General features: G+C 41.4%; 1 protein-coding gene across 13 annotated transcripts in view; it reads left to right on the top strand.

Annotated features, from left to right (window-relative positions):
- The first annotated feature begins 222 nt into the window (after nt 1-222).
- The window catches only part of phldb1b (pleckstrin homology-like domain, family B, member 1b), a 104,157-nt gene continuing 79,087 nt past the window's right edge, over nt 223-25,292 (top strand). For 5 of the 13 annotated variants that reach the window (XM_046073793.1, XM_046073799.1, XM_046073797.1 and 2 more), the window contains exons 1-3: nt 19,544-19,810; nt 20,990-21,091; nt 24,386-24,509. In XM_046073793.1, coding sequence (XP_045929749.1) covers nt 19,775-19,810; nt 20,990-21,091; nt 24,386-24,509 — 262 coding nt within the window. In that variant the 5' untranslated portion in view covers nt 19,544-19,774. Of the gene's footprint in view, nt 409-5,744; nt 5,872-19,542; nt 19,811-20,989; nt 21,092-24,385; nt 24,510-25,292 lie in introns of those variants that run through there. The other 8 variants (XR_006828759.1, XM_046073798.1, XM_046073796.1 and 5 more) reach the window with 4 other exon arrangements.

Raw genomic sequence — 25,292 nt, 5'->3', positions numbered from 1 at the left:
GTGTGAGTAATGCTAGTGGAGGGAGAGAGAGAGATAGAGAAAGTGAGAGAGTGTAAGAGAGAGAGAGAGAGGGAGGGGAGCAGCAGCAGCCAGACAGTGTGTGTCAGCAGCCACATGGCTTTAGCCCAGTGTGTGTAATGACAGTGAGAGACTGTGTGTGTGTGTGTGTGTGTGTGTCGAGCAGAGGCAGTGAGTGAGAGACCCTCTCAACAGAAGGGAGAGAGTGAGAGAGAGAGGGGACACAACAAAGGAAGGAGCTTCCTCTTTGGATCCCAGTCAGAGTTTGGTCTCTTTCTTTGTGTTTTTGAATTTTGTGACACCTGCAGCAGTTTTTACGCTCCCATCCCGTCTTTATGAGCAGCGGCGGCGTGGACCCTCCCACCCAACACACACACACCACTCCGTCAGGTAAAGCTTAAAGGCCGATTGCTGTTTTCACGCTGGGAGCTTGTTTTCAAGACTTTGAGGATGTGTGTGTGTGTGTGTGTGTGTGTGTAAGGAGAGCCGCTAGAGAGAGAGAGAGAGAGAGAGAGAGAGAGAGAGAGAGAGAGTGCAGGTGTCAGACAGTTGCCATATTGGATCATGAAGCTACTCTAACATCTTCACCAGTTTGGTTTAAAACTTGCCTTTTTATGGCATGATTTGCAAATGATGCTTCTCGCGTCCGGCTGTCATAACATTCATTTCCATGCACTCATTTCTGAATAATTGTTACGTGAACTGATGATTCATAAGATGTGAAACTTATTTTAAAGAAGTTGTAGTTACAGTGCTGACTAGTAATGTAGGAGTGGTGTAATAGTAATTGTGGTAAGTCTAAATGGGTATTAGTTAGAGTGACATTTGGTTACATTGTCCAGAAGTTCTTACATTGTTTGATATGATATGATATGTCTGAGCACCACTATCAGTGACTAAATACTTCTGATTGGAGGAAGTATATGGCATTTTTCCATGGCTGTGATATCCATGTACGTTAATGTTTTTACTATGATAATCCAAGAATGCACTCAGCAAACCTGATGAACGACCTGCTGCTATGCCTTCATCACAAATCATTCAACAGAAGAGTAAGTGTTCTTTGTCGTTGTCTTGTGTTGGACCTTGTGGATGTTTCCTTCTCTGGAAGTTGAGTGTGTCCTTGGCTTATCAGCAGCACAGACACAACAAGTCTAGGCTGAGCTTGTCAGGTGAAGTCTGTTCACTGTAAAGCCTGAGACAGTTAGGCAGGACTGGCCAGCGTGTTTGATCTCCTACAGGGCTGAGCAAGTTCGTTTTAAAGCTGCGCTAATCGACATTTTTGTACTGACAATGGATCAGAGGCCTGTGTTTATGGGAAAGGGGTCACCCACAGAAAATGATCGCCAGCTCTGGAGTTCTCCTAAACTGTGCAGCGTTTTAGCTTCTTTCAGCTCATTGTTTTGGTGTTACCGCCCCCCAACTTTAATTTTTAATGTTTAGTTTAATTTTTTTATTTAACACATATTTACCCAGGTAAGACCCGGGCAGCCTAGCAATATACATAGCAGCAAACAGCAGACACACAATTAGAAACTAGCGGGTGAACATAGTGGCAGCTAAAGAGCCAGATATTTCCCAGAGGAGTTGACAGAGATAGAAACAGAGCTAAAGGAGAGTGACTATTGGACTTATATTCATCAGGTGGACAGAAACACTATTTCAAATGAATGCTCTGTGTTTGCTGAATTTTTTTTTCAACATTATCTTTATTGGTTTGGGGCATGGAAAGAAGCTACAATCACACGCTGACATCCATGAACACCTGTTGTAGAAGTTGTAATAGAAACTGTTAAACTGGCTAAGATATTCAACATATCAACTTTATGATAGCATGTCAATATGGTCTCAGCTATGGCCTCCACGTGACCAGAAAAATCACTTCAATGGCACAAGATTATTTTATCCTTATTATCGAATACTTTTTTTTGAACCACAGTTATCTGTTACTGTAACTGTAGCTGTGAAATTATATTTTCTCTTAGTCAAGACACATTTCACAATGTGCAACCAGGTTAGCAAAACTATGTAACTGAGTGTGTTGAATTGAGTATGGGTAAGTTTTGTTTCTTCTGAATTAAACCTTTCACAAAACGTTTCATAGTCTCATAATGCAAATCATAGGATAATCTTTTGTTACACCCTATAATAAACATAAAATATCTTGCAGTCATCTAATCTGGAGTGAGCCCTGAGCACAGAGAGACAGTCTTGCTGTACCTGGAGGAAAGAAGTTAGAGACGGAGAGGAAAACAGCAGAGCACGGGCCTGTGAGAGGCAGCGTTCTCTCGCGGCCACACTAGTCTCTCGGCCTTCCCACCCTCCTGAAACACTGGTTGCTTTATAGGCCGAGGGAGCGAGAGACCCATACAGGCTTTGCTGTTGTTTAAACCTCCCGACCAAAGCAGAGCTGGGCCACATTTTTCGGCCGCCTGGCAGAGAAAACGGCTGTGCAGAGTTCCCAGACTGCAGCAACTCTCCAGCTAGTGATAATAAATCCTTTGTTATGTGAGCTCATTCTGTTCAGAGCACAATCAGGTCAGCACAGAGGCACTCTATCTACCCCCCCTTTCACCATCAACCCCAAACCCAGTGTCCATCCAGTCCCATTTTCTTGCTGGCTCTCCTGTGTTGGGTCTTAATGTCTCCTCTGAGTGCTCCATTTCTGCTGTTAGAGATACTGCTGACCTTTAGTATGATCAGGCAATCACAGGTTTTTCCTAGAGAGAGCCAGCCTTTTTGGAAATTCACCACCAGACGACTATAATAAGCTTATGATTTCAGTGCATCTTGGCTGCTTATTGTAAGACCCATGGGAAATGAATGAATTTACAGAGGAAAATAATTTAAAAAATTAGCAAATGCTGGCAGTTGTTGGATACAAATTTGGAGTAGGAGCCAGAGCATCATTACACGCAGGCAATTTGTATCTGAGCCTCTCTGTTACAACATCAGGGTCTGGATGGTGATTATTTAGTGTGGAGCAGTTTGAGTGGTAATTGACCTCCATGTGTAAACTGGAGTGGGTGTGTAGTACCGATTGGTTTGCGTCCATTCATTTAACAAGACACTAATTGCCTGTATTCAGCAAAAGGTGAAGGTATGATGAAGGGTGCATCTTTGCCCTGAGCTGCAGAATGAACAATAATTGGTCTACTGTTATGAAAGCTACAACAATGTAATATGTCAGATAAAAGAAACCCAATATGGAGGCAACCTTGGGGCCTGATCCGCTTTGATGAAGCATTCTGTACTTTAAAAAAACACACTAATTAACCTGATGGAGGTGCTGTAATTAAATAAACAATTTAGATAGGCTTTCAAGTTTAATTAAAAAATAATGATGATTAATGAATGAAAAATATATATTTCATACATTTTAATGTAATTAAATATATAGTTTAATATATAACTAATTTAAATTTTTGTTTTCTTCTGACTCAACTTTTCGATTAATAGGGACGATGTAATTAAAGATCAGTCTAACTGCTCTCATCAGTGTTGTTTTCAGCAGCAGCAGGCAGCTGTTTTCAGAAAACCACCTGTAAACCTGCTCAGCACCGAACAGCAGACAAAGCTGGTGTCTAGCTGGTGAACACCACAGAGCATTTAGCAGCTGGAGATCCAGGTATTTTTCTCAGCCGGACATGAACATGACTCCAAATGAATGCTAATGTTGAGCTGTGTTTGTGTAAAAAGAGGTCATAGGTAATAATGTCAGGGTTTCCCACACTAAAGGCACATGTCTTATCCGCTACACCATTGCCAACCCCAACATTTAGAGGGATGATAGATAGACATTTTACTGAATGTCCCAGAGAAAAGAAACACCAAACACAGTGTAACACTGAGCTACAGTAAGTACTGTCTGAAAATGTTAGGTCTTCACATTCTTGTTCGATGTCAGCACTGTCTGCCTAAGAGACGATAGAGGGAGAAGAACTCTTGGGGGTAATGTTAGCTGCTTGTCATGTGTACTTGATGTAGCTCATGCTGTTCACTCATTCATTCATTCATAAATATTTTTTGTATGTTTACAACAATCAGGGTCCATCTGGTTCATTTAATTGAACATTAGCGAGGTCTGGTGAACCAGTGGCAGTCTACTCATTGATCCTTAAAGGGGAGATCTGGTGTTATTGTTATGTTGAGTCATGGATTACTGCTACACTATTTTTATTCTATTTGGGGCGTGGCAAAAAATTCTTGCACGGGTTCCCTTGTGATTGGATTGCTAGCTACCTTCACATCTCTTTCATCCACCAGATGCTGGCACATCTCAGTGGCTTCACTTTCACTGGATCTTGTTATGATTAACAATTTTATTTTCATCCTCCGCATCTAGGTTGCTACCAATACTGTGTACAAATGGACTGCATTTACAAGAAATTATACAATTTGAAGCAAATTTGCAAAAAACTGCAGACCAGGGTGGACGAGGGTGAGAAGTGTCATCATAAGGCTAAGCCAATCACAGGCAGAGTACGGCGGGTCGTGCCTTCGCCAAAGTGGGATTCGCAAATTCATGTCCTGACAAACTCACTTTACTTTGTTATTCTCACAAACAGCTGTGCAGTTTACTGTCTGCTGCCTCTCCAACAGCTGCAGCGTGTACAGCTCACACACACACATGCAGCCAATCAGAATGCATATCATCTGTAGACTGGGATATGACCTCTGCAGATTTCTCTCCCTTTCGTTTTCCTCCCCCATCATTTCCTCCCTTCATTGTCTTTGTCTTTTATCTACAGCATGCCTTCAGGCCAGCGATTCATCCTGAAACAAAGAATCATTCTCAGACTGCTCACTTCACTTCACTTCAAACCTTTTCCCCTGCCACGTTCCGATACTCACACTCTCATATAAAGACTGCTCGAAACATTGTTGGCTTGTAATATTAAGATTTTACATTTAACATCTAACTGTAAGGAATAGGCTACAGTTGCACGATCGCACACACACACACACACACACACACACACACACACATACACACACACACACCAACAGTGTTTGCCCTGCGAAGTTGCCATGGTGACAAAGGATTTGGCAGAGGCACCAGTCTGGTAAAGGATGATGTCATGGTGCTTTTGGCTGCTGCGCCTCATCTTCACCTGGCCTATTTGGACAGACACACACACACACACACACACACGCACACACACGCACACACACACACACGCACACACACACACATAAACAGCCTTGTGTCACTATCTTTGTGGGGACCCGTCACTGACATAATGCATTCCCTAACCCTGACCTTAACCATCACCCCTAACCTTACCCAAATTCTAACCCTAAAACCATGACGTTTCAACCCTTGGACAGCCTTTTATACATGTGGGGTCCAGAATGTTGGTCCCCACAAAGCTGTAAGATGAGACAGATGGTGGTGAATAAAGGTGGTGTATGTATTCAGTATTGATATTATGCATGTTTTCCAGATTGACCAATTAGGAAATACAGTAAGTGTTTCCAGAGGCTGTTGAATGTCCCCACAGTGTAATGGGGCTGAATGACAGGACAATACAAAGAGACCCAGAGGGCTGTTTGGCTGTCTGTGAGCATGTCTGCTCTTTGGCTCAGTTTCCATGACTCAAAGGGATGTCCCACGCTGCCTCCAGCCTCCCCTCCTCACCCCTTCATTTCCCTTCCTTCTCCCGCCGCCACCTCCTCCTCGTCACTCCCTACTTTCCTAGTTTACCACCAACAATGTTCATTCCTGCGCGTCTAAGCTGGGTGGATTTTGGGAGTATTAAAGTACAGACACTGGATGGATTTTGAAGCTTACTTTTGAATTCACATCTGTGAAGGAGAGCATCAAACGGAAGAGACGAGAGAGAGAGAAGGGTGAGTGACGCTGTGAATGTACATATGAGTGTTTGTGTATAATGTTGAAGTTAAAGCTCCTCCTTCAGGCTGGAGGCGGGAGAGATCTGACGTGATATACTTTAATTGATTTCATATTTATTGTTGAATTGATTAAAACTGTACTATCTGTTTTTGATGTTGAGTTTCAGTGGAGGAATTTAGTGTTTCAAGGACACTAATAATGTTGTCTCTGATCATAAAGACTATCCAACTCAAAGATCCTTAATATGCTTGCGTAAAAAATGATGGATTTCCATTAGAGCCGAAATACTGATTAATTGTAAATGGACTGTAATAGCTCCTTTCTAGTCTTCCGACCACTCAGAGCGCTTTACACTCCATGTCACATTCACCTCATTCATACACTGATGGCAGAGGCTGCCTTGCAAGGTGCCAACTGCTCATCAGAAAGAAACTAATCATTCACCCACTGATGGCACAACCATCTGGAGTGATTTGGGGTTCAGTATCTTGCTTGAGGACACTTCGACATGCTGACTGGGGGAGCCGGGAATTGATCTTACAATTAGTGGACGGCCCGCTCTACCTCCTGTGTTGCAGACGGCTAAAGCACCAAATGCCAATCTCCTCAAAGCTACGCTAATAGTTATTTTTATGTCAACATATGGTATATGGTCAAATGTGAAAGAGTCCTTCAGTAGTTACATTTATCAAGTTGACACAAACAAATAAATACAATAACTGAAGAGCAGTATTAAATCTATCCCTTTTTCTTTTCCCTTATTCTGAGATCTCCTGTCTCTGCCTGATGAGGTGCTGAGTGACAAGTGAAAATTGTATAAAGCAGTCAAGGTTTCGTAGCAAATGAGAAATTATTTGAATCGACAAATAACTGTGGAATTTACTAAACTTTACATTACATTAGAAATGTAGGCGGTTCACACTAAGACAGTGGTTCCCAACACCAACCTTACCGTTATGGCTAAGTATGGAGATGACTTGCGAGATCCTCAACCAAAAAGTGAGCTTTTTTTCCCCCTCTTGGATTGCATAATTTTAAAGATTTGAAAGTGAAAGTGTCCAATATTTCACAAGAAAAAGTCTAATCATCACTTTCAGCAACCCCCCAGATACCTCTTGGGACAACATCCACACCAAAGTTACATGGAAACTAAGAATTTTCTTTGCATCAAAGCTGCAAATACTCAACAGAAGTAGTACAGGTAGCAGGAATTTTGACACAGTGACACAGTCATTTAAGTACATGACTATTTTGTTTGACAAAATGACATGAGAGCTCGGTAGCTGTAACAATATCAAACTCCATCTGTCAGTTAAGCCTGGGGTAGGCAATGTTGGAGAAACTATCAAGAGAGAGCTAGATTACAAAAGTATTTAGCAGAAAAAATCCCACCCCTCCCTTCAGGCCTCCCATCCAAAGCTGCGCTTATTACTGTCCTGTGACAGACACAGATAGCACATTTCAACAAAAACATCTAAAATCACTTCTGAAATAAATGACATAAAAGGACATATTTAACTGATATTAAACTCATAACCACAGTTTGACTAAAAGCCCAGTATTGGCCCCATATATCTATCTAACCCTCGTACCCACATACACATGGTCCTGTCGCCTCTGGTGTGTTGTGGTCATGCAGTGTGTGTGAACCTGAGTGTGGGTCTTGTAGTCCAGTATGGGCCAGCAACGTTCCCACTCCTCCTCCAGAGGATTACTGCTGTTGAAAGAACCTCTTTGTCCCCACAAGGCTGGAATGCCTGTCCAGCCCCACGTCTTTGAGCCAAAAGTCAACGGAGCCACTGAGCAATGGAATACCTCTGGAATACCACGTTCCCAGTCACCCACTCCCACTGGTTTGCTCAAGGTGGACGTAACATGTGACATGTACTCTTACTACTGTTTTTATCTTTGTTACTTTGTGGAGGTTTAATGGCCAATCAGATAAAGCAGGTTCTGGTGGTTGGTCCACAGGTATAGAAAAAACAAAAGCTACTACATCCTCAGTTTTTGGCCACTTGGGAGACTCCACAACAACTTGGAATTAAAATATGCTAACTTGCAGACATATTAGCAAAAGGTAGTCTGTTAGCATTATTTGGGATTTGTTTCGCTGGCCACCTAACAAGAGCAATATTCACTCCACTTTTAGCTGTTTTGGTCTCTACACACACCTAAAAAATGTTCTTTTTATCTGGCTTTTGGCTCCACTATGTTCACCAGCTTTATCTGTGTGCTGTTTGGCACTGAGCAGGTAGTGTATAGGGGGTTTATCAAAGCTTTTTCCCTTTAACATCATTGTTGAACACTAGAAGTAGGTATAATAATAATAAAATAATCTTTATTTGTAGAGCACTTTTCAAAAACAAGTTACAAAGTGCTTTAACAAGTGTAAAGACAATAATACCCAAAAGACAATAATACAGAAACAATACAAGATAAAAGCAAGAAAACATTGAAAAGACTAAAATACACATTTAAGATAAATATAAAATAGTAAGTAAGGAGGTGGGTGAGGTGGACAGGCGGCTCAGAAAGCCAGGGCGTACCCAGAGTGTTAAAAAACGATGCCATGGGGACCAAGCGTGACGAGTTGGGAGTGAGAATGTGTTGACGTGATTGATCATATAAAAACATTGATTTGTATAGCTTTAAAGGTACAATATGTAAGATTTGAAATGTTACAAAAACGAACTAACATTATCAACAGAATGTGAAAAAGTAACAGTTCTGACATCATGTCAAAGGCATCTATGTAATGTGTTTCAGAGATATCTACCGTGTTACCATGCTAACCAGCTAGCCCCAGCCCTTCCTGTCTTGATGAGTTGTAATACCACTTGCGCCTTGATAGGTGATGGTCTGATAGTATGGAAGTGGTAAAGCTAATGGTGCTAATGCAGTATAGCTGCTACAAGGAGGTGCCAGTTAATACAATGATTTGCTGTAGCAAACAGAGGTGTGCTTTTCAAAAAGGAAAAAAAAATTTTTTACAACTGTTTCCACTCCTACTCTTGAGTAACGAGGTGGCGAGAGAAACACTGAGTCATCTCTGCCTGTGGCTCCAGTTAAGTGTCTTAGTCAAAGTTACCATTTTGCAGTGTTGAATAACAGTGGTTTGGATACTGACAACAAGTATTCCTTCATGCAGGCTTCAAGGTGTAATTTCTACTGTCACTGGAGACAATAATCTGATAATGACAGGCTCTCTGATCCTCAGAACTGTTGCGCTGCAGAGTCACACATATCTGCTGGCAATGATTTCACAGCTTTGATGACAAACAGACTTCAGCATGTAGTCATCCGGGTTTTCATGTCTTGTTATTTGCTCGGTTTACTTCAGTATTTATATTGCAACCTGAATACATCTGCAGAAAGTCCCCTGAGGATCATGCTATTTTCCAGCTCTGTACAACCACAGATTTCTACTGTTAGACAGTAAAACACTTGTCTTGTTCAAGGATATTGCAATTTTAGTCATTGATGATAGGTATAGGCTGTTCATTTACTTTCCTCACCTCTTTTATCCCACTCGGATTCAACAGCATTTCTGTGACCTCTCATCTCCTGCCCCTCTAGTGGGTGCAGTGTGTTTGCGTGTGTGTAGTGTTTTATATGTGCTCATACCATTTTGTGTCTGTACAAGACACAGAGACGGGGCAGATGGTGTGTCTAGCTGCCAGCGGATAATGGCATCTCTCCAATGCTCAGCGTTTCATGCCAGAATAATGAATCTGTGTTTACTCATGCTATCAGGCTACGAGGGATACGCTGGTATCTCACTGTGCATAGATTTGCATTTTAATGTGTGGTGGTTAGGCTTATTCTCATCTGTGGAAAAATATAACACTGCGTTGAGGTAATCATTCAGAACAAAACGGAATTCATCATTAAAACCAATACATTTGACCGTTCTCTGGTGAAAGGTTCTGAACGTGGCTGCACAGCGTAAGCATTTCCGTTGAATCCTGGAGCATTTTTCTGTTTTGCACAGTTTAATGTTAACATGTCTTTCATTGATTGGAACACAATCATGCTGACAGGATGGTTTTTCAGTGTGCTTCCAAACCAAATCTCATTTAAAAGCAAAGCATATGCCAAAAGAAACCCTTTCCTGAACCAAATATCTGACCAATGAATTGACTCAGGAGCTCTTCTAGCCAGATTAAGCTTTGCTTGAGAAAACTGAGCCCATTCATGAAAGCACTGAAACAGCAACTGATATAAAACTTAGCATCGTAGGACTAATGACTAGTGAAAGCGCCTATTTAAAGCTGCATATTTTTTATTGCAACCTTATTAAGTTGTTCTGGCTAACATGTTAGCAAATAGTTACAGAACAACTTTTCTGAAATTTGTCACCTGAACACACATTAAAAAACTGTAAACATATACTGACATATTGTGGCCTGTTGTGCTGGCTAACGTGTTAGCAAACAGTTTCACATCCAGCAAACATGGAGCTACATTAGCATTCATTTGGACTTGTGTTTCTGGTCACCTGATGAACGTGTCACAGTTTTGGGGTTTTGTAGTACTTGGGTTTTCTTGTGGTAAGCTTTCCTCTTGTGTTCATTCCCTGCTTCTGTCTCACCTCTGTGTTATGTGTTCCTTCACTTCATTCGTTCTGTTTCCTGTTTGACTTTGTACTGTTCTTCCTTGTGCGTCTGTTGCTACTTTCACTTCCTGTCTTTTACTGTTGCACCTGCCTTGTTTCCCTGCTTATGATCAGGTGTCTCATTATCCTCACCCCTCTTGTGTGTATATATTTGGTGGTCTGTCTGTTGTTCGTTGCTCATTCATTGTTTCATTGTTTCTTGACTGTCAACCAGTTTTCATAAATGTTTCTTGGATGTCTCATCTTAAAAGACTTGTCTCCAGTGTTTCCCTAGTGTTCTATGGATTGTATTCTGTTCTTTGCTTGTGTCTGGGTTTGGGCCCAAAACCTCTGGTAACTGTAAGTCCGATATGTACTCTCCTTTTAGCTCTGTTTTGGTCTCCACCAACTCCTTTGAAAAATCTTGCTCTTTAGCTGCTGTCACGACCCCTTCCTTTCTGCCTGCACTGGACTAACATGTCTTCTCCTTCAGGGTGCTGCGCTTAGGGATGGTCTAACCCCTATTGGGTGTCACCTGTTTAGGCCTCCAGACCTTAAGTTAGCAGGAAGACTGGAAACAGGGGACACAGCTAGCCTGGCTCGATAACAAAATCCTCCTACGAGCACCTCTAAAGCTCGCCGATTAACACATTAGCTTGCAACTGCATTAGTTAAACATGCTTGTGTAGACGGACAAATCTTCATGAGAAAAAGAAATGAAAAAAACATCACACAAGTATCATACTAATGCAAATTACTATTTGTGAAGATAAGAGCATAACTATTATCCATCTTTTCCCTACAGTACCAGTTCCTCCACTTGCTGTAATCGGAACTCAAATGGTAAAACTAAAACGCAGAAGTCTGAGCAGATGCGATAATAACATACATCAGTAGTGTTCATGGTTGAGGTCAGTCCCACAGCAGAGGCTAACACTGACCTTGGCCTGTGTCACTAACAGGAAATGGTCCCAGGCTTGGCTGGCTGTACAGGAAGTCTACATATAGTGACACTCTGGATGAAGCCTCTTTTCTTCCTCTTTCTGTCACACACTTCCTCCTGTTGCTCTGAGACTTCTTTGACTCTGGGCTATAATAAAAGTTATCTTAAAGAAAAAAGCACACACAATTTATTTTCTTATTTTATAGCAGACTTTGTTCAATTTGGTTGGAGTTACGGTACCTCTAACTTCACTCTGCACCTCATATTTCTCAATATGTCAATCACCATTCCACCCCCCCCCCCTTCTGATTGATGTGCAACAAGATAAACTGTCAAAGCTAAACAACAGAGAAAGTTGTTGTTTTTGTAACAGTTGTTTCTTGAAGCCAAGACGCCACAACTAAGGACACCACTAACCAGAGCTATTCAGGGTCAGCCCATAAAGCTTGTAAATGCTATGTTTAGTTTTGGATGCCACCACTGCAGCGAAGGGCACTGATGCCTATGCAGTTGGGTATGTAGTAGAAAACTGTGGAGAAAAGTTGAAGGACATGTTATGTCATGCCTAAACGCCCAAAGATGGACTGCTTCCTGTGTCTCCCAACAAAAAGCAACTGCTCCAGGGTTCCCAATGACTCAAGACTTTTAGTCAGAATTCTTTAAAAAAAAGATCTTAAAAAAAGTTGAAAGTTCCAAATTCCTGATTTTGCTTTGCACAAGTTGTAAATTATATTCCATGACGTCCACTACCTGCATACACCTCTAATACAGAAATTCCAAGACCAGTGCTGAGTACAAGAGGTCATACATGCCCTCTTTAGGGATCTAGGGATGGACATTACAAACTTGGATATACTGTAAATCCTGTGGTATGTGGCAAAGGCTCATGCTACTGTATATAGCTGTGTTCCTACACAAAATCACATTTCTGACACTGGTAATGACCTTCGTGTTTTTCAGCGATAACTCTGTTGTCAGTTCCATATCTGTTCTGCTCTGGCAGAAACATTTTTTGTTTCATTTTGAAAAATATTTTGGCTAATGCTCCATTATCTCACTCCATGCTCTGCGACACGGGCAAATGAACAAATAGCCCGCTTTGTGTGGAAGAGGCTTTAAGTCTCTCCATATGACCAAACCATGGGTGTCTGAGGCTTTTGTAGGAGATGGAGTCTGTCTGCTGGGTGTGTTCAGACTGTGGTTTCTTACATATATGTTGTGTGTGAGCTGTTTTACCTCCTCCTCACTGCCATAAATCCACTTTCAGCTTTGAGCTGAATGTTTGCCTGGCTGTGTGTTCTATAAAATCAGACTTGTACAATTTATGTTGTGGTTTCCAGATGTTTAACTATCCTGTCATTGTTGTTATGATGTTGTATCCAAATCAGTTACTTCTCATCCTATTAGTTCACAACACACAGCTGAGCCATGTAAACTCAGCTGAAAAGAGCCACTTATCTCTGTAGAAATCTACAGCTGGAATGGGGTTATTTTAAAAAAAACATTGCTTTTTATGTTGCACCATCAACTACAACATTTTAGACAATTTACCTCTTATGACTTGCAGATTTAGAGACAGCATATGGTCAGCATGTTGTCTTGCCTATAGTGAATCCACCCTCCTTCTCATGGCACAAATTTACTGCATTTCTGTGGTTTGTTTCTAAAAACAGAATGTGTCATTTGGCTTTGACCACATCCATCAGAGAAAAACAAAGTAACACTGCAGCATACAGACAGTAGACTGCCTGAAATGGCAAAAATCTGTCAGCTTCCAAAACAGAGGACACTGTGATGCCAGTGATGACCGCTAGAAAAGCCTGACACTTGTCTCTGATTCTATATCACTGCAGTTGCAACAACACTTTTCATATGTGTACCTGAATTGTTGCTTTAGATCCACCACTCAAAAAAAGAAACAAAAAAGAAATCCAACCACGTCTGTGCAGTCACAGCTGCTCTTCATATTGTTTCTGTTGTCTAGCTGTCTCGTTTGTGTGTGGTTGTGTGTGGTTGTGTGTGTGTGAAAACAAACCTCAAGGTCAGAGAGAATGCAGATAAAGGAATGGAAGACTTATGAAAACAGAAACTAATGAAGTGCGATAGATTGACAGAGAGAAGTTTGGAGGGAGGAAGGGAGTGATGTCCCTGCAGAGGGAGGATTCTCCAGCAGGCTGCATTATCAGAACTCAGGAGAGCAAAGCAGAGCTGTGTGGTGGCAGCTGCCTGGACAAGATAGAACCAAGACAGAAAGCATCAGCTCTTCTGCTGCACGCTGCCTGTCCTAATATTCCTCCTCCATCATACTGCCATCTCCTCTTTGTCCCTTCCTTCCTTCATCTGCTCTGCTGACTAATGTAGTCTGTCTGTTTGTCTTCTGCCTCTTCGTCAGTTGGATCTGACACGTAAAGACAGACTGCATGCATATGAGTTTTTATGTGATTTGATCCGTTCTCTGGCAGCCATGTTGGAGGCGCTCAGCTCGTGGCAGTGGGTCGCTGCCAGTATAGTAAATATGGTCAATTTTTGTTGCAGTTTTAACCTGGAACTCACTAATCGCTTGGATAGCCTTTCCAGAGGCTGTTAGCTTGCCATCTAAAAATCAGCTTCTTTTGTTGTCTAATTTAACCCCATATGGTTCATAGCTTGGCTAGAAGGCTTCAGATAACATTAGTACCAGTTGCTTTACCACAATAAAGATCTATTTCAGTGTCATTATTGTGAATCAGTTTGGAATGTTGCCTGTAATTGAAGAGGCAAAGATGTCTCCGCTAGCCTAGCCTAGCCTAGCCTAGCCCCTTTTCACAGATAATTGTCACAGTGTAAAATGAAAGATGGCTAAATTCCATGTAGCAGCTTCAGTTCTGGGTCCTGGTATAGTGCATGCTGGCTCACTGTCACACTGTCATGGCTTAGTGGGAACAGAACAGAGCCAGTAACACATGATAAGTCAAAATGTCTCCTATGAAACAGGCCTATTAGCTTAGAAAATGCTAATTTTCTGTTGTGTTTTACAAGAAAGTTTGAACAGTTTTTAAGTGTTCCTTCAACATCCAGTGCTGAGATATAACTGTAGGTAATGAGTCATTTACTCAGTATAACTAACCTATTACTTACCTTACTTACTAACCATAGACAATGAGAAAATATTACATTACTGGTCATACATATAGAACAAACACACTCACTAATCACTTTGTATTCCTGATGCACATGTTTTTTTCTTCATGCTGTTTAAAGTCTCACTTCAATGACATGTCACACATAGCTGGCATATCACTGACATTGTCTGTTAGCTATATAATCCTCCACTGCTATCAAGTAAACAAGATGGCTGACAGATGTCTCAGTTATCGGACTGTGTCCTCACATGGAGGCAGACCAACTTAAAATGGCGACAAAGCCTCACAGCAGAGTGGGGCTCTTGATATCAGATTATAGAAACATAGAGACTACAGAGTGAATTTCCTTGTGTTACAGGATACAGAGTTCGGCGGTTTTGGAACAGAGCTTCTTAAGGGATAAAGACTTGACAGTTAGTTGATGTTTCACTTATCTCTGTCTTTACAAGTGGTGTTGTATACTTTGCCATTATTTGCACACAGACCCTTTTCCGGTGGACCTCCATAAAGCAGCCAGGTGTGTTTGCAAGGAAGTTTATGACACACCTCAGTGCCCCCCCCCCCCATTCATTCATTTACATCCACACTGCTGTCTCCAGTAATACAGCATTTTTCCGCTGTGATCACAAAGCATCTCATTGACACAGCGTCTCGCCTCTGGCTGCATCTATTCTCAGGCCAAAACATTTGAACACACGACCCAACCTGCAAACATGTAAGAGGCTGGTCGGAGTGTTAGTTATATCACGTGGAACTCAGATCTGTGCAGCTTTAGGGCATAACTTTGTTCCTTAACTTCAAACAGTGACCTGTGACCTTTCAGAGAGAGAAAGGATATTGGTTGCATTTTGAACCAATGTGCAATGTGACCATATGCTGTTGTAGAGTAAGTAAGTTAATTTTATTTACATAGCACTTTTCCAACAGTTGTCATAAAGTGAATTGTAGTTTAGTTTTATAATGTGTGAACTGGGCCTACTCAATAGAAAATGACAGAATAAGAATAGAAGAAGTGTCAGTGGCACCGTAGACGTGCAGTGACTTAAGTCAACAACCAGCATTATCTGAGCGGTATGCAAATATATACAACAAATAAGACTAACACATTAGAAATAGTGGATGCATACTCCCTTCACATGAAAATGAAATGACCCAACTAGTTCTCTGTTTCCACACTCCTGTTTATCTCCTCATTCTCAGAGATGGCCCCAAGGCTATTTAAGTGACCAGTTTATTTGTCCCAGGGGAATGAGTGCTGCTGGATGAGGGACTGGATAGAATGGCAGACTTCCTCTACACAGACCCACAGACACGCTTCACCCACCAGCACCTCCCTTTTCCTGTTCTTTTCCCTTTTTATTCTACATTAAAACCAAGCTATTGTAAAGTACAGACTGTGTTTCATGAGTGTACTGTGTCTGTCTGTACTGTGTTTTCATTGCAAGCATACAGTAACTCCGACTGGTTGCCATGGATGTGGAATAGTTAACCACTTGTAAACTAACTTCACACAGCCTTTTAGCCTGACATACTTTATTTGCCCCATTAGCAGCAGAGACCAAGGTTGATGATGGCATTTGCTGGTTGGTCTGACCATCCAAGACTTTGGTCTAGAGCAATGTATCTATACAACCACTAGACTGGAAGGTCTCAAATGATTTTGGTGAATCCCCTGAGCTTTCAGCTACAGCTGACAGAACAAAATATCTATTTAATTCACACTTTGGCCCATATCTTAAGAACTAGATTAGATATGCTGTGGCTGTTCATGCTCCCCAGATGATGAATCTTTTTCATTTTGGGCACGCCTTAAGCTTTTCTCAAGATAAAAATCTCTACTTTGCATACACGATATTTCACTACTGTAATGTGCAAACATTCCATCTGATCTTTAGTCCCACGGCTGGTAAGCTTCAAATGACTGAAAAATCTCAATATGTTGGTTCTATACACTTTATATTGTGCAATAGGGGTGGGCATGGATAAAATCTTACATTAATCACAGTATATGTAATTTTGTGTTTCAGTATTGATACATAGTATGTTGTGATATCGTAACTAAAGATATTTTATTTACACCAGATATTAAAACATAATACAGTAGTGGATGAAAAAGGGTTGTGCTGGTAAAAATGTTCTTTTATTAGGACAGCTGACCAACATTGAGAAACTGTTTTCAATTCAGTTATTTGGTTTGTAGAAAAAAGTATGCAGCTGCATTTCATTTCACCTTTCCCCCCCTTTTTTAACTATATCATTCATCCCATCTGCATTTTTATTCGCCAGATAGTTGGCAGGCTGTCTAGTTTCTCTTGCTGCTTCTACATTTTTGCATTCCAACCAAATAGTGAGCCTCCCTCCCTCCCTTGCTTTCATAGACCCATCAAAACACAAAACAAAACAAAAAAAGATTCCCTCATGTGTGAGGAGAGAACCATGCCTGCCCTACAGAAAACAATGCCAGCCTTTCTGCCCTGGCATTAGAGAGAAAGAGAGAGAGACGCAGAGAGAGAGAGAGACAGAGAGAGAGGGGGGGGGGGGGGGGGGAGAAATAAATAAAGAGAGGAAAAGAAAGAAAGAGAGACTGAGAGTTCTTTGTGAGAGTTTCTGGATCTGAGAGAAAGAAAAGCTCCCAGTGTCCTCCCTGACACAAATGAGCTTTGATGTGGTGGGAGGAGTCAGCCATGCAGGAGTTTTGTTCAGGTTAAGAAACTGAAATCAGTAGGTTAGCTACCTAGCCTACTTAAAGTCGCAGGGAAAGCATGTGAACCCTTAGGAATTGAAATTGGTCATAAAATGTGACCTGATCTTCAGCTAAGTCACAACAATAGACAAACACAGTCTGCTTAAACTAAAACCTAAATTATATGTTTTTCTGTTTTTATTAAACACATTGTAAACATTCACAGTGCAGAGTGGAAAAAGTATGTGAACTTCTAGGCCAATGACTTCTCCTAAAGCTAATTGGAGTCAGAAGTCACCCAACCAGAAGTCCAATCAATGAGACGAGATTGGAGGTGTTGGTTGAAGCTGCCCTGCCCTATAAAAAAACATCAATTTTAATTTTGCTATTCCCATGAAGCATTGCCTGATGTGTACCGTGCCTCGCTAAAAGAGCTCTCAGAAGACCTAAGATTAAGAATTGTTGACTTGCATGAAGCTGGAAAATGGTTACAGAAGTATCTCTGAAAGCACTGATGTCCATTAGTCCACAGTAAGGAGACTGTATAAATGGAGAAAGTTCAGCACTGTTGCTACTCTCCCTAGGAGTGGCCGTCCTGCAAAGATGTCTGCACGAGCACCATCAGAATTCTGAATGGGGTTAAAAAGAATCCTAGTGTCAGCTGAAGACTCTCAGAAATCTCTGGAATATACTAACATCTCTGTTGACAACTCTAGGATAGGTGAAACACGAGAATGGAGTTCATAGGAGAACACCTTGGTGGTGGAATCCACTGCTGTCCAAAAAAACAACATTGCTGCACATTGGAAATTTTCAAAAGACCATGTGGATGTTCTATAGCACTACTGGCAAAATATTCTGTGGACAGATGAAACCAAAGTTCAGTTGTTTGGAAGGAGCACACAACCCAATGCGTGGAGGAAAAAGGTTGCAGCACACCAACATCAAAACCTCATCCCATCTGTGAAGTATGGTGGAGGGGGCATCATGATTTGGGGCTGCTTCACTGCCAAAGGGCCTGGAAATGTATTCCAGAGTTTATCAAGACATTTTGCAGGAGAATGTAAGGCCATCTGTCCGCCAGTTGTAGGTCAACAGGAGATGGGTGATGAAACAGGACGACCCAAAGCACAGAAGTAAATCAACAACAGAATGGCTTCAGCAGAAGAAAATACACCTTCAAGAGTGGCCTTCTGACCTCAAACCGATTGAGATGCTGTGGCACGACCTCAAGAGACTGATTCACCCCAGACATCCCAAGAATTTTGCTGAACTGAAACAGTTTTGTAAAGAGGAATGGTCCAAAATTCCTCCTGACCATTGTTCAAGTCTGATCTGCAACTACAGGAAACATTTGGTTGAGGATGTTGCTGCCAAAGGAGGGTCAACCAGTTATTATATCCAAGGGTTCACATTCTCTAAACCAAATAATGTGACTGTGCACACCTCACATTTGGCAAGAGTTTGGGCAGAAAGCAAAACTTCAGTCCACCCACATTTTATACCAGCTTACACGCGTTTAACATTTAGTAAGAAATAACAAATGACAAAATCTAAAGTAGAGTCCACAATGGTCTTACTTGACTTTGATGCTTGGTGGCTCAGTTTAATTGCTTAGTGCCAGAACGTCCCGGAGAACAAAAGCATACAACAAACCTGACACCATCTTTGAGACAGACGATTGGTAGTTCAACTTCAGTTGTAGTCTTGAAGCTGCTCCTCAGTCATCTGAAACACAGAGCACATGCAGTCACTAATACATGTTTGAAAAAATCAGTTTCAAGGAAGCAAATTACTCAAAATGTTCTGTAACTGCTAAAATGACATGAGGACATCTGGAAGTGAAATGTTTAAGCTGCAGTAAAAGTATGATACCGCAGTTTTCCTGTTCTGATGGGAAACTTGTGTCCACATAATGTACTACTATATGAAATTGCATTACAGATGATGTTAGGCAAAGATTTTCATCTTTTCAGCTATTCTTGTCTTTCTAATAAATAATTATAATATAAATATAAAGTTAATAATTCTAAAAGTTAAAAACAAACTACAGGTGTTATCCCGACATACTATATTCAGTAGACTCTCCATGATTTATTTATAGTGGCTTGTTCAGTCGTAGCTCCTCCATCCATCCATCATGCTCACTTTTTATTTGGTCACCTTTATTTTTATCAAATCACTTCAGTCATCACTCTCTTCTCTCATCTTGCTCCCTTCTCTTTTCTTCTCCTTCTCTCTTTTGATCACCTAGCACACACACACACACACACATCTCTCTGTTATGTTCGTCTTTGGTGCTGCCAGATAGGAATGTAGGTCTTAGTTTAGTGGAGCAAGCAGCAACAGGTCCACCTCCTGAGTGGAAATTTGTGGAGGATTCTGCACCGGTAGCTTTAGACAAAGGACTGGGATCAAGACAAAGAGACAATCTGTGTTTCAAAGAAGCGGCGGAAAGTGAAGTTGAATTCACATTTTGGCAGTCTTGGATGTGTCCTGTGCTAACTTAAGTTCACACTGATAGAACTGAGTCAGTAGCCAGGAGCGGCTCTTTGCCATGGAGGCTATGCATTTGCTGGACAACTGGAGAGAGGTAATTATTATATTTAGAGACAACAAAAGACAGGTCCACACTAAAAAGTTGGTTAAGTTTCCCGTGAGAAACGTTGCATGCAACCTGAGTGGAAGAACAGTTTGTAGGCTCTAGAGTCTTGCCTCTTCTGGCTCAGGAAAGAGTTTCTTATTGCACTAAAGCATTTTCACATTTTCTCAACATTTATTTTTATTTTCTGGCTGTTTTGTGATTTACTGTTTGAGGCTTCCCTGAGGCTGACTCCGCTGAATATCATTTCACGGGTCTGTCAGAAGAGCAAATATGATGATATCGCAGCAGTGTTTTGTTATCCTGAGGGCAGAGTACATCAGAACCGTATTTTCCATCCCTGCTGCACAACATTTTAGGCATGCAAATGACTCCGGGTACACTCTGATTCTCTGTGATTGCTATAATTGTGTTGTTTCTAACCTTTCTGTGTGGTTTTCTGTGCTTCCTCACAACCACAGGCTTATCACATCACAAAATGACTGCACAAGTCTTTTCTCACATTTACATTTACCCATATACAAAACCTGGCCGCTTAACATGTGTACCAATATAGACTGGAATATATTTATAGCTGTTTGTTCAGTGCTGACTTGATGGAAATACCCCAAAATGACTGAGTAAGAAGGAATGTTGTTGTTGGTCTTGGGCACAGTGTGTGTGTGTGTGTGTGTGTGAGAGAGAGAGAGAGAGAGAGAGAGTGTGTGTGTGTTTTCATAGACACTGAGAGACAAGAGAGCAGCCAAGGTGGCTGGTTTCCAGTGAATGTGTCAACTCCCGAGAGATTTAAATGTGTGTGTGTGTGTGTGTGTGTGGGTGTGTGTGTGTGTGTGTGTGTGTGTTTTGCTTCCTTAGTGTGTGTTGCTTAATGTTGTCTACCATCTGTTCTGCCCGTTCACTGACAGTGTGAATCACACCTTGACACATTAGTGTCAGTGTGGGGAGGGGGAATCCAGCTAAATAAGGTCCAATTTTCTCAAATGATGGTGGGAAAAAAAAAGTGTTAGTTGGGACACTTTTCCAAACATTTACACTTTATTCTGATGTATCCATATCAGAAGGTGACCATGAGAATACAAACTACGCAACAGTTTGATACAGAAAGTCACCCATGACGACTTTTGTGACTAATATTATAGCTAATATCGATGTTCTCATTTCCTCCCACAGGATCTTCATGTGTCACAGGGAGCCGTGGACAGCTCAGTGGACATGGACCGCCTGAACAGGAACATGCCTGAGTGTGGACGGAAAACCCATCAAGTGTTGCAGGTAAGTTTTGGGGAGTCGGGGGAAGGGAGAGGAGATGGAAAAGGAAGAAAAGGAACGAGTCAGAAAGAGTCTGATTGTTCTCAACTTGGCACCCATCACAGAAAAACACAGCCATGTGTTATCAGTGTGACTGTTTTGTTGCATGTTTCCAGTGCGTACCCATTCACAAACACAGTAGGCGCTCTCTTCTTCTAATAACTGTCTCCATTGATGGTAAATGTCACCACATTGGCTGCTCTGGTAGATTTGTAGCACTAAACCTTTCCATGGATCATAGGTCAGGTCAGGCGGTGCAGCTGGGACACGTCCTGACAGCATATGTCAGTGTGTAAAGCAGGAATCTCCAGCCAGAGTCAGTAATTAGACAGGCCCGGAGATTGGATGTCTGTGTTTCCCACCTGCTGGGTCTGACAATCCTATCAGACATGAAGGGGTGTGTTTGTGTGTGTGTGTGTGTGTGTGTGTGTGTGTGTGTGTGTGCTGTTTTTTCCTGTGCTGGTATGGGAGTTAGAGGGAGCAAGAAATGGAAGATAAAACATGAGATTTAACTTTAATGACTCCTGCGGGGAAACTGGGACGATGCTGTATAATGCTGTAAATAAGAATATAGCAAATTAGAGGTATTTAAACATAATTTCACCAAATTTTCATTAATTTCTGTGTGATTGAAAAGTAAACTAAAGAAATGTTAATTGCGACGAAAATGATGTCTCGGTGGTAACCGCTGACAATCAAAGGAAGGAAAGACTTGATGGAAAAACATTGAGTGATCATTATTTATATCATTAATAAGTTTAACCACTGGTTTTGTATTTATTTTTTAAATATGTTTGTATGCAGCACAATAGTGTGTGTGCAAGTGCAATATATGGTACATTTTGGCATTTGTAGGTGAAAGAGCACAATCGTAGGTGATGGTGTATGACGTAGGTGTGGCTTTTGTCCAGCAATGAGGTCAAGATGGTTTATATTTTTACTATATCTCCCATTTTGTGTTTTCCACTTAAGAGCTCACTTTGTGGCAAATGTTGAGTAATGTTACCAAAACTGATTATGTTTTTCAAATCTGTCTTAAATAAGAAATGAGCAAAATAAAAGAAAATACATGATGTGCAGCCAAATGCTGAAGCCAGAAACAACACAACATGCACAATATAAATAAGAACACTATAGTTAGTGAGTACAAACTCACCTAGTCAAATACAATATGTAGACATAAAGTCTTTAGCACGCATGCAAATTCAGAACTGTGCATTCCATTCTCCTATGCACTGTTTATGTACAGACAGACAGAGGAGCAGGCTGTTGCTGTGTGCACCACATGGGAGCAGCAGCACACAGCATATGAGGCAGTATGAGTCCTGCAGTGTTGCCCCACTGGCACCTCCCCTCTCATCCCATCACTCCCAGTGAGCCTCCCAGTGTATCCCAGCCAGTCTCTGCAATCCTCTTAGGCTTGACCCCACTCCACTGACAGCACCACCACAATCAGATAATCCTATTAGGACACACACGGCTAGCTAACCAGGCGAGAGGCTGACTCAATGATCGCGTTCAGGTTGTAAATAAGAAATGTAAGGGCTCAAAAGTGGGACAAAAAGACTCAGTCACAGCAGGTTTTAAAATGCAAATACATGCCAGTGAGTGACTCCACACACCCATCAGAGTTAATTTAACACTTCACCTGGCACTAGTGAGAAAACAGTTTTTTAGTCAGTGCTGCCACTGTCATCATTTGCTGTGATGTGACACTAATTTGCTAAGTAGTGAATGCTAAATGATCAAGCCACACCTCACTGCTGCTGACAGTGAATTTCCAGCGATGCAGAATTATAAATGTGGGGTTGTGACCTTACATGGGATCACTTGATAAACAGACAGGGACCTGTGAGACTGTTACATTTAAATATTTTGAAGTATTTCGAATAAACCAAGCAGGGTGGACACTCAGACACACTTTTTTTGTTTGTTTTTATTTTGGGACCGAAAAATTGCATTGTGGCTAAATTTAAATAATCGGCTTTCATGTAAATGTATGTTACCATAACATACATGTGAAAGATCTGCTACCCCTCTGTAAGCTGTCCTGGTGTAAATTTATCTTTGATGGTCCAAGATGTTTTTTTTCCTTTTCTTCCTTTGGAATAATGGATGTTGCTCAACAGGAGAAGTAATTTGTTGCATTACATCAAACCCTGGGAGGGACAACGACAGAGACGAAGAGAAAAACCCAACAAAACACATTGTGCTGCATCCCAGCCAGAACTCCCCGACTCATTTAACAATAAGAGGACGACTAAAAAGCAGATTTGTCTTTATGTGCAGGCATCGCTGTGCTGAAAATGGCTCATCACAAGTTCGCCCGTTGAACACACTCCAGGAGCTTCGTGTTTCTTAATTGCAGAGTGTTGTTGCTATGGCGACATCCCTTCCCCCTTGCTGAACCCAGAGCACATGGCGGTGCTTTAGGCAGAGCTGCAAGGGGTTGGGAGTGGTTGGGGGGGCGACATAAATGCAGACAAACACACACACACACACACACACACTTCACTCAGTGTGTAGAGGAATATGTAAACAGCCAGAGCAGCCAGCTATGGAAATGACCTCCCACAGTGAAGACATTCAGACTCCTCTTCTCATCCTCAGAGTGGACGACGCGCCTCTCTCTGTAACTCTGATGCTTTAGTGAAGCAGTTCAACTCCACAGAAATCTCTGTAGCTCCTCTGTAATACGACATCTCCACATTTTTAGTTCAGCTAATGGGCAGGAATGATTACTGATGAGGCATCAGTCAGTGTGCCATTTATAGGCCAGACATATTTGTGCAAGTGGAGATGGAGGATGTGACCTCTTTAGGTGTAGATTACATACAGTGTGTTGCGATGTCTGCAAAGTTGTGATTGACATTTTCTTTGCGGAGCCTTTCAATGACGGTGTCTAAGGTCAATAATTGATACTGTGGCTCATTTACAGCGCTTGTAGCTATGAATGTAGCTATGAACAAGTTACTGTATATATGAGTTTTTCAAATAGTTATTTGGCACAGAATGTCAGTGTAATCAAAACATGTAATGCAATTTGCTGCGTGTATTTATAGTAAAAATCCCCTTCTGTGATTCTTAGTACCACATATTCCACATTTATTTTTATTTTTCTGGCAAAAGAAAGAAAAAGGCCTATAATCCGTCAATCTGAAGCATACACTAACCCAAAAAAGGCTAATTTCTCTAGTCTTAAAACCTTTGGATAAATGGAATTGAGAATTTGTTTGTGACCTTTGACCTCCTTTTCAGAGCACCCCGCTGGATCTTATTGAGACCGGAAAGGGGCTGAAGTTCCAGGCAGAGCGCCCACATCTGGTCAGCCTGGGTAGTGGACGACTGAGTACAGCCATCACCCTGCTGCCCCTGCCTGAGGGTGAGACATCTGCAGTAACAACATCACACCAGTTAGCTTCAGGGAATCACGTAGCTACAACAACAGATGTTACAAAATACAATTTATTATGTTATTTTTGTCTAGGGGTAAGTAAAAAGAAAGAGATTGAAGGGGAAACATATCAAAAACAGGGCCCATAAATATGTGTTTTTACATGTAAGAATATACATATTTAAGAATATCAACATAAATATCAGGGCGGCACGGTGGTGCAGTGGTTAGCACTGTAGCCTCACAGCAAGAAGGTCGAGTGGTTGACGATGGATGGATGGATGAAATAAATATCATTATCGCAATATTCCTGCTAATATCGCAACATAACATTTTGTCAATATCGTATTTTTGTCTGGGAAAAAAGCTTTTTGAAAACAATATTATATTTTGGATCACTCTTGCTTCATTCAGTTAAAAAAAAAAAAATGTTTGCTGAGCAGTCACACATGTAATAAGTTATGACATCACTGATGAAATTGCTGTCACTTTGTTGTTTCCAGACTTTTTCATTGGCTTGTAATGTGGGGTGTGCTTTGTTGTATTTATTTTAAATGATTTTATCACATTTCTTGGGCTTTTACAAGGGGCCACAATGACACACACTTAAATCTCTGGTACCTGACCCTGTTTTCACTTCTATATCTATCTTTCGTCATTGTCTGTCTCTTTGTCTTCTGAACTGCAGGCAGGCTTCATTATGTGTTACTCTGACTGCTGACCTCTTGGCCTTGGGTCTGCCTGTCTGCCTGTCTGTACCTGTGTGTCTGG

This window comes from Micropterus dolomieu, linkage group LG17 (genome assembly GCF_021292245.1).
Source record: "Micropterus dolomieu isolate WLL.071019.BEF.003 ecotype Adirondacks linkage group LG17, ASM2129224v1, whole genome shotgun sequence".
Lineage (NCBI taxonomy): Eukaryota > Metazoa > Chordata > Actinopteri > Centrarchiformes > Centrarchidae > Micropterus > Micropterus dolomieu.
Note: the sequence above shows the minus strand (reverse complement) of the source record. Positions and strands in the feature narration are given on the sequence as shown.